We start from the raw sequence: 15,699 nt of genomic DNA on the forward strand, positions 1-15,699 counted from the left end.
ACTATTTTTGTGCCGATGAACTGGATCAAAACTTGATGAGTTTCTCATCAAGAATGGCCTGATCAGACTAAGATCAAGCTCATCAGGTGAAAACCCGATGTAATCTACCTTAGATGATTCGGATCAGAGTAACTTGATCAAAACTTGATCAGTTCTTCATCAGGTATCACCTGATCAGATTAAGGTCAAACTGATCAGATCAAACCCTGACCTGAATTCACCTTAAATATTTGGATCCGAGTAACTTGATCAAAACTTGATCAGTTCCTCATCAGACATCACCTGATCAGGTAAACCTGACAAATACCGGATCAAATACTGATCCTACTTCAGGGCGGCCTGAGGCAATTTCCACTCGGGGGTATAACATCCTTTCGCGGAGGACTGAAGCCCTTCAAACGATCATGTGCTCGAAAAGCAGAGAATTCACTAGTACGTGGAGTCCGCGCAAGGATTTGGCAACGATGGGATAAGAGAACCCTTTGGAGAATTTGCAGAAGGTTTGTCCGATCGAAATCGTTCAATTTCGCTCCACGACTCCCAAAAGGTATTCTTCCTTTTCTGATTCGGATATATTCCCACACACCCCAGGGCCATTTCGTCTGTCGTTGCCCTGAGTCTCGTGGGCAAAGAAACGCTAGTTGGCTGAATCACAGAGGAGAAAATTTTGGAGAAATCACCCAACAACGCAACCTAGTTTGGAACTCGACAAAAGCAATTATTTTTCTGGAGGACTTGAAGAGCCGGGGGAGGGGACCAACGCATCTGTTCAATCAAATATTCCAGTCATTATCATTACGAGAAAATAAATACTGGAATTACCGCTCCATCATCTCACATGGATTGACGATGATCCTGATTAGGGATGTCATCTTCTGGTCATGGGGAATTATTTTTTGTCATACCTTTTACTTTTAATAGTCAAGCGTTTTTTCTCTTAAAGTTAACTTTATCAAATATTTTTCTCTGTGCATGATAAAATTCAACAGCATCTTTTCCTGTGATGTTTCACTAATTGACACCTTATGCGACTGAAATCGCGTCTTAACTCGATGGATTTTCCATTTACCGGGGTAAGAGGAAAGTCTTGGTAAATTTGCGTGGACCCAGAGCGTTCAACAAGTATCCCACCCCCATCATCCACCCCCTTGTCGCTTTTTATCTCGTAAAGTCGGGTCCAGCCTATATCGGTGTAAAAATGAGTTTCAGAGTGCATGCCGTTGGTTTTTGAGAATTAGATTTGTTACGGGATTACTGGTGGCAAGTGGGGTGTTTTTACCGAGACCCGTAGTGATACACCGCGAATGAGGGATTTGGGGATTAATCATTGTACAATCGTCGATCAATATCCGATGGGCATGTCTTCGATCACTCTCCGCATCGCTATCACTTTTTCGGGGGATGCGATGAAAAGATAATCCGGGGATGATCATTGTATATTAATCCCACCAATTATCATTTTTCTGCATCCAATGAGAAAAAAATTTTACTCTTTCTGAAACCAATCAACTCAATGAATTAAAATTGACATTTAAAAAATTTTAATTCCCGATAATTTGGTGCAGAATATTAATTTTCCAATTATAAAAATTCCAGTAATTCAAAAAAGTAACGAAAGTCTTTTCTTCCAAGTCTTTTCTTCCTGACTGGAATTATCATACCGATAATTCCTGCACTCTTTTAAAAATTTCAATTTTTAAAATACTGTTCCATCCCCAATTTCCTGACGAATCCAAAAAAAAAAAAACCCGTCACATTCTCATACTTTTAATCGACTCGAGTGACGCACAGTTGAGCGCTGAGGGGGTGGAATATAGAAAAGTGGTTGGAGTTGGCCTCGGGAAAAGCCGAAGGGAAGTAAATCGAGGGGGAAAGTGGGTGGTGCAGGGAGGGGATGGGAAGGGGAGGCGATAAAGGGGAAATACACAGGACGAAGGAGAGGAGAAACCCCAGGACTGGGAGAGGCGAAGTGTCGTCGTCCGAATAACGGCCAGGCGGCATCGACCGATCTTCGTGCACCTCTTCTACTTCAACCCAACTCACTCTATTCTCTCCCTCACGTTTTCCCATACACTCACAACCCACCCTTATACCACCCTCATCCCTTCTGCCTCTTCGGTGGCCCGTACGAAGCGTCAACTTGTTTCTGGCTGCTATTCCACCGAATATTGACTTCAATTTGCCTGTTACTCGACGGCCAACGTCGCCCCGTCTCTAATGCCATTGTCCTTGGCATTTTGTTTCTGTATGTTTCCACGGTTTTTTACATCTCCACCCACCCCCTGCCACCTACTCGGTTAATTCCGTCGATTTTCTCTGATATACCCTTCTAAATTTCGCTGACTTAATCTTCGACCTTCATTTCTCCGTAATTCAGAAGCTAAGAACCATCTTGACAATGAAAAAAAAAATATTTGTGTTACACTCTGTCAATTTTTACTTGATGTCAGCGGGATAAATTTGTCTGGTCAAAATAGTCGACACTGTGATCGGAGGATGAGCTAGATGTCTGAGTGATTGGTTCATTTATATTTCATGTGACACTTTTTGACTCGTCAGCGACTAATGCGGACAGGATATGAGTCTTCGTGAATTTTTTATTGACTGAGATCCAGTTTACCTGGTCGTGTTATTTGAGTTGGCGAAAACATATGGGACTGCATAATTTTATTGACGAATCGAGACACCGAGCTGTGGTATGTTAATGTATACTGAATGCCAGTGTTTCTGACAACATTATGGTAATTAGAAGCAATAACGACTGTTCTTTGAAATTATCAGTTTTTTATATTTAAATTTCTTTCTCTATCAATTCTACTTTATCTTGATTTAACTCGAGAACGGCAAAGTGGAATTCTCCGATCACCGCAATTCTGAAACCAATTATTTTGGCGTTAAAGTGACAATTTATGCATCGAAGAATCGAATTCATCCATTACAAAATATTACAGACTGAACTTCAACATCATTGTAATAAATTATCAAATGGAAATGGAATGGTTACGCAATAAAATGCGAATATAAAAAATTGATTGACAAAACTTGTTAATTTTCCTAAAATAATTTTTTAAAAATAATTTCAATAAGCCGGCATTACGAATAAATGATTATCAATCCAGGAAACCTTGATTTGGATAAATGGAGCATTATGAGGATGATGAAGACACCCACTACTGCATAAAATGTCACGTTACAGTGACGGGTCTTGACAATTACGTTCGACACCGTCAGTCAGGCTGTCGCCCGTCAGAGCCGAAGAATGAAGTCATGTATCCAGAACTCTTGAATGCCGACACGTTCTTCAATTCCCTGGAACTTCGGAGTAGTGTCAAGCCAAAAGCTAGTAGTGAGGCACTCGATGACCGAAACAAAAAGTCCAGAGGCGATGACAAGCGCAGGAAGCGAAGGCGATGTCAGGAGATTGAGGAGTCGACGTCCAAGGAAAAATTGATGACTTTGTCACCAGGTGTGACGGACTTGGACGATCCGACTGATCACATTGGGATTCCCTCGCTGGTGGGATTTCCGGACATCGTGACATTCGGTGATAAATCATCGACGGTGGCACCAAATAAAATCACGGCCAAGATTCCTGACAAGAAGCGAAACGACGACCACCGGGTCTGGTTGAATGACAGCATTCTCGAGGACTTGGATGGCAATAAAGAGGTGGGATCACCCAGGGAACCGCTTGATAGTGATGCAGATTACGATTACAGGCGTGGACAGGAGTCGGAGGCGGAGAGTGATGATGATGATTCTTATTCGGAGTCTGAGGAAGAAGGGGAGTACGAGTCGCAGGCTCATACGGGAGGCAAATGGAAGCCCGACCAGTTGCTCCAGGAGATATCAACCCAGAATGACGATGAAGTTGAGCAGGAGGATTATCGGCAGGACAGCCCACCCTCCCACACTGGGGGTAAATGGAAGCCAACGGATGTGAGTTGAAAAAAACAATTGCATGTTTATTTCCGTTCCACAATTTATTTTCTTCGATCGTTCAAAGTAGGTGATAGAAATAAAAATTACGATTTTATTGAATAAAAAATGTCGGAAAAATAATGTTTTGGGTTATCTTAGAACGGTGGATAATTCAACATTAAAAAATTGTGCAAGTCGATTTAGTGCATGCCCGGGATTTGGGGAGTCTAGTTTTCAAACTTATGTAGGAGCCATTCCCCAAACTTTTTGCTGACGCGGTCAAATCAAGTCACCGTGTGCTTTTAATCGCAAGAGGTCCACAATGTACTGGTGGTGTCTCGACTTGTAATTAAAGGATTGCGTGACAACCGGCCATTTGGCTAACTCGACTAATTGTCGTCCTTGGATATAACACAAGAGGGGGAATCGAGTGTGGAGATTGTGTAGTTGGGTACATGTGAGCATGTCTCATCGATTCGTTCATGCCCAATCGTTAGCAGAAAACCGAGGATGGTCAGGTGAATGTAGATGAGGAGGAGGACGAGGACGATGAAAATGACGACGATGAGGAGAAGGACACAAGACAACCGCCACCAGGTCACACCCGTGGCAAATGGATTCCAGGGGTATCTGTAGTCAGTGGAGCCACCACTGACTCCAGCTACTGGTGCACTCCCTGCAGCAGACGCCTCGCCTCAAAACTTCTCTACAACAGACATCTGCGATCTGATCTCCACGCGAGAAGAAGTATCCAGGAAATCGAGGGAGATATCAAGCTACCGAGAACCGTTGGTCCACTGCTGAGGCGAAAGACCCTGAGCAAACGGCAACAGGCACTCGCACTTGTGAGTCCAAATTAATATCCTTAATGTCCTCCTCCGATATCTGAATAGAACCTGACCCCGAGCATTAAAAACAAATCGCTACTCCCTGTTATTCCTGATAATTCTCCGGTAAATTATTTTCCCTCAACATTAGAAATCTTTGGACAAGAAGAAGGCATTGACCGATGAACAACAAAAGGCTAGGAGACAGCGAGAAAAATTAGTGCTGCGATGCGAGATGTGTCATGCCCGTGTACGTCGAGTTCAACTCGGTAAACACCTGCTCTCTCACTACCACTGCCGTGTCGCTGGATTAAATCCCTCAAGTTCCATTGCACGTCGCTTTATTCTGGAAAACATGGGCGATGTGGTACGCCAATGTCCATTCCAGTGCACTAGCTGTCGGTTTTATTGTAACACTGAGGATACCTTCCTGTTGCATTGGCGATCTGAGGTGCATACCTCTAGAGATAACGACGTAAGTATGCTTGATATCTTCTCTGAGACTATGTTATTGTTTGACCATTTCTTTTGACTCCCTTCTCCGATACTTCTCACCCCAGTCAAACAGCAATCTGACGTGTGTCAGCTGTGACTTCTGGTGTGACACCAATCAAGCCATGGAGGTGCATCTCCTCAGCCTAGAGCATCGAGAAGCTGTCGCTATGATCAATGGTTCAGTACCTGTTGTCATTCGAAGACAGCTAATTCTAACTTGTAATACGTGCAATCGTCACTTTCGATACAATTTTCAACTTCGAATGCACTCGAAGAACACTGGACATCCTCTGAGTGCAACCGCCACTGATGACTATCAACAGAGAATAGCTTGCAAACACTGCTCCCAAGTTTTTAGGTCTCTAGTAGCCCTTCAGCGACATCAACTGACCAGTCACACGTCCAAGGATGGGGTAGAACTGCCGACGCCTTATTTCTGTTCCTTCTGCTCGATCAACTTCGAGACTGCTCGAGACGCTGTGTTACATAGAAGAACCACTAGTCACAAGCAGACTGTCAAGGGGCACAAGTTCCAGGGAGTTGAGACGTTACAAAGGGATTGCGGTCACTGTGGGGAGAAGCTCCAGGATTTGGAGGCACTCAAACTACATTTGATTCAATCCCATCACGATCTTTGTCACAGGTTTGGTCAAATTCTTTCAATGATACATTACCATTGCATTCCTTTGCCTATTTCTATGACATTTTTTAAACTTGAATTTTTTTTTCCAGATGCTCGCAGTGCGGTTCAGTTTTTCCGCTGTCCCAAGACCTCGCAAAGCACACGAAAAAACAAGAATGCAAAAAAATATTGGATCAGAAATCGAATGCAAAGAGTCAAAAATTTTCGTGCACAACCTGTTGTGTGTTCGGCACAGACTCACAGTCCGAATTGATCTTCCATCAGATGCTCCATACAGGGAGTGTGCAACGGGATCCTGAAGAGCCGGGCTCCAGCAAAGCACCGGCCAAGTATCGCTGTCCTCTCTGTGATAGAGTACTACCGAGAGAATCCATGAGGAGCCACATCAGGATGCACACGGGAGAGAGGCCATTTGCCTGCGCTAAATGTCACAAGTGCTTCTCCAGAAGATCTAGTCTTCGTGTTCATGGGAAAGGATGCGAAGCGAGACTTCGCGATCGAGAGCAGAAGGTCAAGGTTCGGAAGAGGAATTATATCTGTGCAGAGTGCACCGAAGCCTTCTACACAAAGTGAGTAACTCTCTTCCATCATGAACCATTCTTTTTGATATTTAATATGCACTGAAAGAGAATTTATACTTTCATGATCCCATTACTCATCAATTCTAATTGAAAAATTCCTCTTTCAATATATTTTTGCCATGTTGATATGACTTTTTTCTAAAATTCAATTGTTTCATCAATCAATCGTTTCCCAAAGAGAAAAATATGATGACAATTAGTTGACAAATAATCAGCTTCATGTAAACCCACAATTATAAATGTCACAGTGGCATTTCACCGTTAACATTTAATAATTCATAGTTTCAATTTCCATTTTGATTTAATCGCATTTATTGTATGGATTGGATAATCAACTGAGCATAATTTCTATCCGCTATATTGATATTAGCCGAAAGGGCAACAGTGGAACAACTTTGTAATTCATGATCTATCTAGAGCACTTCTGGGTGATACATAAGTTCTTGAATAGACACATGGATTACAAGGAGGAGTTACGTGTTGGAATGGTTGAAACAAGTGAGATGGGGTAGGATAAAAGCGGTCCAAGGTGTTAACATTTGGTTTATAGCGGTACCGGTGCTTTAATACTTATGTCGACCGGCCAACGATGTGTGGACAACATTTCTCTCTCACTCTATCCGTATTTCTCGGGTACAGGAGCCATCGTCGTATTAGGGCATGCATGCTACGACACCAGTCATAATCCCGCACGTTAAAATACTAAAATTACTGGCAAGAGTTGCCTATGACAATGTATGACTCGTTAATGCATTGCCCGCGTGTCGTATCTGTCGTCGTCGTACCTTATTTTCCTTTATTTTATTGTCATACGCAGTACAGAATGCGTCTTATTGGAACGACTACGCATTGGCAATCCGGCAACATTCCTAGGAAAATTGTGACGGTTATTTCGCTAACGCTCAAAGTTTCTCCAAGAAAAAAAATAAAAAAATATCATCAGTTAAAAATGGAAAAGATGTAAAAAAAAAAGGAAAAATGTTGAGAAAATGAACAAAAATGGATTGAAACAAAGAAGAAGAAGAGGTGAAAGGAGAAGAAAGGAGTGGGGTGTAGACGGCGACTGGGAGGTAATTACGCGAGCTCCCGCGCACACCCGATCGTCGTTGTCCCCCCAATTCTGAGAATACGAGGCCACTGCCAGGATGTATGCGCATATTCAAGATAGTATGTTACATACGCGAGAGCTACTGAAACGCGCTCTGGGCTCGTTTCAAGCCCCCACCTCACCCTGAAAAGTGAGGGGATATGGGATATAGAGAGCCAAACAGACCAGAGAAGTAACATACAGAAATGCTTATACCACAGTCCTCCCACCTCCTGGTGCTCCACCTCTGTACCCCCGGTACGTGCGTTCCCTTCAGGTATTTTACATATATGGACCGCGGCGTCGAGCACAACCTATCTTTTATCTCTTCGTTGGCCAGTAATGGCGCCCTTTCCACTTGTCCACCCTGACTTCTTGGCCAGACCCAAGCCACATTCACGTAAATACACACCAGATAGGGCTCTGGTATAATTGTTCTTTTGACGTTGACGGCAGTCAAAATGGAGAATGTCTTCGGCATTCGGGCATTTTTCGCAGCTGCTGGTATTGCCATCTGCTAAGAGGACAGACTATTCTTGGTTCAGCTTTCCAATTGATTGATTCGTTCGTTCATTTATTTATTGAAAGTTTTATCGGTTTACACGGTTTTTTTCTGAAGCTGTATTAATTAAATAACGTGAAATGTTTGGTAATTTTTCTTGAATATTTCTCTCCGTGTATTTTCGCCGGCGTTGATGAGCCTTGAGACTTGGTATTCCTTAAATTACTGTCGACAAAAAAAATGTGTAAACTGGTATGTTACCTGGCACGCGGTGTTCCCCCCAGTTCCTGCGTATATTCAGAGAGTTTAGCGGTGGCCGTGTGTTCCCCACCCTGAGGGTCCAGTTGTCGCGTGAAATATTGCGATTCATAAAATAAAACAGAGCCTGCGGTTCGTGAAACGCGTAGATACAGCCCCACGGCGCTAACCAGCCCAAACTCCACCATTCTATACACTACACATTCACTCCGAGTGTGTTATATCCTCCCCCAACACTCTTTAGCCCCAGTCCTTCTTTCACCGTTTTTTTTTCTCCTTTTTTTTTTGCTCGTGTAATTCAGTCTCTCTTCTCCTCTCGTTTTCACCTCTCCAATGGTAAAGCTCGAATGCTCCTTTAGAATGCCCCCCGTTTCGTTCCTGAAACACAGCCAAACCACGAGCCATTGGCCACATGTCCAACACTATGCCCCGAATTTTTCCGTTTGCATTTGCACCCAACATTTTTTCATCCCTCCTTTCCCCATTTACCCAGCCGAATTACTAAAATTTTCTTTTTACTCTGCTTCATACTTTCATTTGTTGTGTTGACTGGTCTCTATATGATTTCAATTGCAACATTTATCGATTCGGTAAAATTAGGGGCGATTTAACTGACATACGATGTTGAACCCGGCAGTTTTAGCAGAGAAAATTTTCCGGGTGACATGTTTATTGTAAATGAATCCAAGTGCTTCATGGATACAGTCGACGGGGTGAAAACCCAGGGGGTGGGTATACATCCCAGAGGATGAGAGAAGCACCACCACTACTTCTGTCTGAGAGAAGTCCGATTTATGCGAGCCGTTATACCACTACTAGCCCTCTCTGGCGCAATTAAGCTCGCGTTATAATATTGTTGTTTATTCCGTGCCTCGACTGCAAGGCATTACAACCCACCATTCCCTCTCGCAAGTTTTCCTCATCGACCTCTCCTTCTCCTAATCTTCCTGACGCGGCAGTCTTTCTATTAACCCCTGTCTCTGTGTCCTCTACTCTATGTGTTCTACTAGGACCTCTACCTCTGATTGGCCTTCGTTAATTCGCACAGCCGACGACTCGGTCACGTATCCCGTTGATGATACTGGCTGAGCTTGCAGGCCGACATCACCAAACAGTGTCGACCGAATCAGAATCAAGTATCTTATATCTTGATATCTAGACCTCCACATGAAAACCCCCAACACCGACAAAACGTGAATTTTCCCGATAATCTTCAATTTCCCCCCAAATAAACCATTTTCAAATATTCTCCGAAATTTACCTCAAATTCCACCTCCTGAATGACAAAACCCGTTGAAATTACCATAAAACCAAACGACGATAAAAATAGCACGAGTACTCGGATACTCCCAATAAAATGAAGCCCCAGAAATGCGAAACAATGATATACGATCGCGTCGAAACGTTAAAAAACGGTTGTAAAAATCAATGAGAGATGCACGTGAAGAATGCAACGGAGTAGGTGATAAAGCCCCAGTCGTCTGGTTAATACTGCGCTTGTATATAAATACATGCACTGAATCCCATCAGGGATAAAGATGGTAGATGGAGGAGGTGGAGATAAAAGGCCAAAAACCAAAAGAGAATGAAAAAGCAGTGAAAAAAAAAGGAAGACAAAGCCGAACGAAAAATTAAAAAGAAGAGAAGGATACAGGTGCAGGCGTGTGTATATCCCTGAGACGGACGGACCCAGGACGAGAGAAAGACTTACGGATGAAGGTGGGATTGAGTTATGACAGCGTTTGCTCCAGGGGGCCGGCTTGAGAGGCCCGCTATCCCATACCTCAGAGTATATTCCTCTTATTCTTTTAATATATATCCTTCCGTCCCTCTCACACATTGGATTTATGCTGCAACGAACGTAGAAACGTCGGCCATGCATCAACATCGGCTCAGAATAAGTAACACAGTCCTACTTGGTCCTGCCTCTTTCGTTACCACCACCCTCTCTCTGGACCATTATTGCCGCCTACTTCGCCATCATTCTCCTTTCGGATATGTACAGCCACAAACCTATCACGCATTTCAATCCTCACTTCTAGATCGATTCGTACTTTATATGAGTGACAAACTTCACCACCAGTCAAGTGGTCGGCATCACCGATCATAATATTCACCCTCGACATTTGAGAAGCACAAAAAAATCGTGATGAGTGGATAATTAATATATTTTATTAACACCGATGGCAACCCAGCGGATACGGATTGAGGCCTTAAAAATCACCCACCCACACTCACCCACTCCATCACTGGAAAAAAGCCCAATATATTACGAAAAGATGTCATTAAAATTTGAATTTACCATGAATGGTCTTTTTTCCCGACGCATTAGCAAATCAGAATGAGGGAGTGGGTTCAATAATCACAAACAGGCTCACCTCGGTCAATTGTAACCCACATGAAGGTGGACACTACATGACCTTGTCCCGTTGACTGGGGTCAAAGAAATGGACCGGTTCATCGTTCCCCATGCCCCCCCCCCCCTCAAATCGATAAAATATCAAGTTTATAAGTGGCATTACCCCTGAAATACTCGACATTCGAAATGGTATTCGAAAATATACATATCTCCCCTTTTCGATGAAAATTATCGTCGATAAATAGTGATTTCCAATGGTGCCCCATGAATTTTCATCCGGTGATCCTATTAAGAGGCAATCAGAAAAATAATGGACTGAAACACCATCGGATGAAACACGTCTGAAGGTGAAGTGGAACGGAATAAAAAAGTAAAATAAATAATGAAGAGAGAAAAATAGATGATAATAAAAGAAATTGGAAGGGGAGATGAGGCATGGTGCGTCGCTGTAGAGTAGGACTATATCGGTTGTAACCAAGAGGCGACCGACAGGCCCCGAACCAAGGACCGAGAACACCGACCGGCCATAAATACCTCACCGCGTTCAGCCAATTAAAACAAATCATTTTAATGCGCAACCTTTTTAATTAATGCCCGCGTTCGTCCGCTCCCATCGCTCTCACTCGCCCGTACCTTTTCGATATCTCTCGGGCGAGGCTGTTGTTACCTCGGTGCCATCATCTTCTTCGACCAATCATACTTCATTTTGGATTTGAAAATTTCATTTTTTTAAGACACCGGAAATAAATATGTTTAATATTCAGCTGTTCAGTGATCTGTGAAAATACTGTGAAAATCTATGACAATTTATTCAATGACTCGACCACATTTTTTATTGCTAATGATTGTTAATTACCCGATAGTTATCATCGTCTCCGGAAATATCAACATACTGTTATTATGACTCTCATTATTCCAGAAACTGGTGGAAAATTCGTGAGGCTAATTGAAAATCATCATTGAGTGATTTTAATTTAATGACCTATTCAGAAAATTGAAAATTGAATATTTCGAACTGGTGAATACGATAATGTAATAGTAAAGAAAGCCCATCACCGGAGATCGACAACTTCCACCGTAATTTTTCCATCGTGAATAAGCAGTATAATCATGTAGCCTCCCCCCATCACCCGAGTGGAGCGCCAAAAAAATTTCAAGTTCGCGAAAAATTTTCAAATCTCCCCCATCGAATCAACTGAAAGAGGAATGAATAGCGGGAATGCCTTGATACCCAGCATTTTTTTCCATTCATGATAAAATTGTTTTTCAAGACACACACTTCGACAACACATGCTGCGTCATGCCGGCAAGAGCTACAAGTGCGGAGTTCCGGGCTGTCCAACTGTTCTCAGAACTGAGAATGAGCTGAAGAACCATCGCCGTCTCATCCACGAGACGGGCCCAAACGAGCGCAAATATCCATGTGACGATTGCAATTACGCAGCTAAAACGAGAACGGCACTACGTCGGTGAGTAATATATTAACTCCCACGTCCGGTCAAATATCCGGATTACATTTTCCTTCAGTTTTCAATAATTCGGCTGTCGCTCGATACTCTATTTCCTACCGCCCCACTGCCGCTCTTAATTAAATCACATCACTGACTGGGGAATTAATAAAAACACCCCTGTTTCACTTCAATAACCCGCAATGACACAACCCATATATACTGGCCAAGGATGGACTTTGACTTCTTCCACTTGAAGTAAAGTTAATTATTTCAATAGCAAAAGGCGGATAGATATTTCAGGAATTTGAAATTTCATTAATTTCCGAAAAATAAATGCAATTTCATTCGCATGATTTGACCCACATCTGATCTCGACCTTGCGTGTTGACCCAATAAATCAAAAAATATTATTCATTATTATATCGTGACTTCAACTGACTTGAAATCGCAAATGATGGTTAAATAATTTTAATTTCTTTCAGTCATCAAGAGAAACACAAAACCTCAACGAACCCGGCCCATTTAACATGTCCATATAAAGACTGCCCATTCGCGACTCAACTCTCGTCACATCTGAAGCGCCACATTCGCGTCCACACCGGCAAAAAGCCATACAAGTGTCGCCACTGTCCATATGCAAGCAACAATCTGGTAAGTACCTTCTCCCATCCTAAATCAATCAACCCTCGAGTAATTCCACGGATTATATTTTTAAAAAAAAAAAAAAAGAAAAAAAAACACATTTTTCTCCCGACATCTACCCTGTCCTTTATAACTCCTCTGGATTTGCCGTTGTGTTGCCGTTGAACCGTCGACTTGGTGGCGTAAATTAAGCAAGGTACACCTTAATGTTTGGACCGCGCCGCCGCCACTGCGATAAGATAACGAGTTAATTGTGCTCACTGGATGCCCACACACGCACGTCCAATCATACCGCATGGGCCGGGTATGCTAATGTCCTTTGAACGCTTTAGTTAGGGATGCTTCTTGCATACGACGCGATCCAACGTGTCTCTTTGATAGGGAGACATAAACTAATTTTACTCCCGAGTCTCCCTCAACTTCAACAACAAGACAAAAAAGTAGAATGGCAGAATTAAAAATTATTTTGAAGATATAAAAAAATCAAGTAATTGAGTACATAAAATTCATTTTTTAAACAATTATACTGCACAGAATTAATTGTACTAGTGGGAAAAATCCAATCGTCTCTCATTTGATTTTTTCGTATTGAGGTGCGGAAAAAAATGATTTATAAATAAATTTGAGGGCTGGTGTTTACTCAGCAGTTTAATAAGGACCGAAAACGTGCTAGGCATGGGGTAGTTTAACGAGAAGAGGGTGGTGCCCCCCCTGACACACTGAGTACGCTCTCTGCGTCGACGAGATTACACGCGCCACCTTCCTTCCTTCCTTCCTTCCTTCCGTTACCCCACACACCCGCGTTTATGATTTACCACGGATGATTACACGCTTCTTTCGCCGCACACACGAGCCACTTGGTCTCACACCCGCGTGTCTACGGAGCTTCTTATACATACAAACGAGAGTCAGTTCTCACTTTTCGCTGAGGCTCTTCTTTTTATCGTTTTTTCTCTGCAGCTCATCTTTCGACCTCTTCTCACTTTACCCTGCGTTATTCTTTTATGCTTTTCATTATTTAGGGGATTTTTTCATGGGTTAATTTTCAGCGATTTGCAAATCGAATCAGCAGGGAACTTTATATAGACCATGTCAATTTTAATCGGAGCTGTAAATATGGAATTCGATGTAACTGGTATATTACTATTTACCCATTTTATTAAACTCAGATCAAAGGAGCTCAACATTCGCGAATAATTTCTATCTCCAATGAAATATCACTAATGGAAAATCTCGAAAATCACAATTGATTACATTCTGATGGTCTGTTTGAAGAAAATGCGCAACATAATGCATTCGTAAATGCTGAACAGTGACATTTACACATTGACTAGCGTCAAATATATAAAAGTCACGGTGAGATTTACACACGGAAAATGGAATTGGATGGGAAGCCTCGACCATCAACAGCTCGTATAAGTGCCTCTACGGTAGGATGATGTTTACGACTACGACTTGGCTACTTAGCCGCGTGACGGCATCAGTGACCAAATGTGCCTTTTAAAACCTCTCGCATTCTCTCCATACATCCACACATACTATCTAAAACTATTATTTCACACCAGTGTATAAAACCGTATAGATCCATAATCTTTTGCAGGAGAATCTGCGAAAACACGTATTATCGACGAGTCGACATCCAGGAAAGATGATATACGAGTGTGACTCTTGCATCAAGAGTGGAAGCACCTTTACCACCAATTTCAGCAGAGAACTTCGAGCTCATTTGGTAGAGGTACATCCTCAAACCTATCCCACTGTGAATCATGCCAATAATTACGTCTCATCAATATTTAATGCGGACAATCAAGACCCGTGATCATAATCCTATTTTCAAGACATTTTTTTTATTCTGACGACAGCCTATTGTGGCTGAATTATAATTGGCTATTGATCAATTATAATTACATTTTTGTTTCGATTATGGACAGAGGCACAACATTAAAAGTACTGTATGGAGATTTTAAAGAATTTTGTTCTGAATTTTTTTTTTTTTTTCATTTTTACACCTGATCTCATCCCCTGACCATCAATCCGAATATTGACAACTCTTGTAACGATGAAAAATAATCTGAAGTTCCTCCAGAACGTTTTAACCATACATTTTAGCAACACCCAAAGGAGATTTCAAAAAGACCACTTCGTCGAAGGTCACAGAGTCACAAATAACGAGCTACTGCATCGTTCGGAGGCTACCTGGGCTGATAGGTGTCGCAAAATCTCCCCCGGTCCATGTGTGTCGACTCAAGCAAAGCGGGACAAAAATTAAGGAGAAAACCAAGGCGTCGAATGTCCCAAGTGTGAAGGATAATTTATCGACTAATTAACGAGGTTGTCCTTCATTACCAGTTGGAGAGAAACAGAGTCGATTCCTCTTCCTCCCCCAGAATCCTTCCAAAAGGCCTTCTATCTTTATTTCTTTATTTCCCTTATTCCTTTTATTTCTTCCTCTGTTCTTCGGAACGTTGTGCCTGTACTGGCGTTATTTGGCGCCCGAATATTTACGACCATGAGGGGCTCCTTCGAACGAGAGAAAAAAAAAAGGGAGGAGAGAGATGAGCCGCTCTGTGCGGCTCTCGTAGTGGTGATGGTGTGCCCCTTTCCTTTGACTTCAGGACCAAACTCGATAGGTGGAGAGAGAAAAAGAGAGAGAGAGGAGTTACCGAGAGCCATAACAATGTGTGTCCCGATCCTTACCACGATCTCAAGTCTCTGGAATTTCCTCAAGATGCAAATGACGCATTTTTTCAGGTGAGAACAAAGAGATTTTCTTGTTTGTGGAGAAAAAATGCGTTTTGATGGATTGGGGAATTGTTCTCCGCTGCAGATTCCTTTCATTCATCATTAATGACAGAGGGGAGTGATAAAATTCATCGGAAAATCAGCATTTATGGTGGAGATCAAAGGCAAAAGATTATCACCCTCAAAAAAAT

The 15,699-nt window shown here is 42.4% G+C and overlaps 1 protein-coding gene across 2 annotated transcripts in view; it reads left to right on the forward strand.

The window, feature by feature from the left end:
• LOC105270372 (zinc finger protein 91) overlaps window positions 1-14,707 on the forward strand; it is a 21,310-nt gene extending 6,603 nt beyond the window's left edge. The window contains exons 2-9 of one of the 2 annotated variants that reach the window (XM_011311257.1): window positions 3,120-3,939; window positions 4,419-4,766; window positions 4,900-5,223; window positions 5,309-5,886; window positions 5,976-6,455; window positions 11,945-12,142; window positions 12,607-12,775; window positions 14,367-14,707. In XM_011311257.1, coding sequence (XP_011309559.1) covers window positions 3,139-3,939; window positions 4,419-4,766; window positions 4,900-5,223; window positions 5,309-5,886; window positions 5,976-6,455; window positions 11,945-12,142; window positions 12,607-12,775; window positions 14,367-14,585 — 3,117 coding nt within the window. In that variant the 5' untranslated portion in view covers window positions 3,120-3,138 and the 3' untranslated portion in view covers window positions 14,586-14,707. The remainder of the gene's footprint in view (window positions 1-3,119; window positions 3,940-4,418; window positions 4,767-4,899; window positions 5,224-5,308; window positions 5,887-5,975; window positions 6,456-11,944; window positions 12,143-12,606; window positions 12,776-14,366) is intronic. The other variant, XM_011311258.1, reaches the window with a different exon arrangement.
• Window positions 14,708-15,699: the final 992 nt, after the last annotated feature.

This window comes from Fopius arisanus, unplaced genomic scaffold, assembly GCF_000806365.1.
Source record: "Fopius arisanus strain USDA-PBARC FA_bdor unplaced genomic scaffold, ASM80636v1 scaffold00086, whole genome shotgun sequence".
Taxonomy (NCBI): Eukaryota; Metazoa; Arthropoda; class Insecta; order Hymenoptera; family Braconidae; genus Fopius; species Fopius arisanus.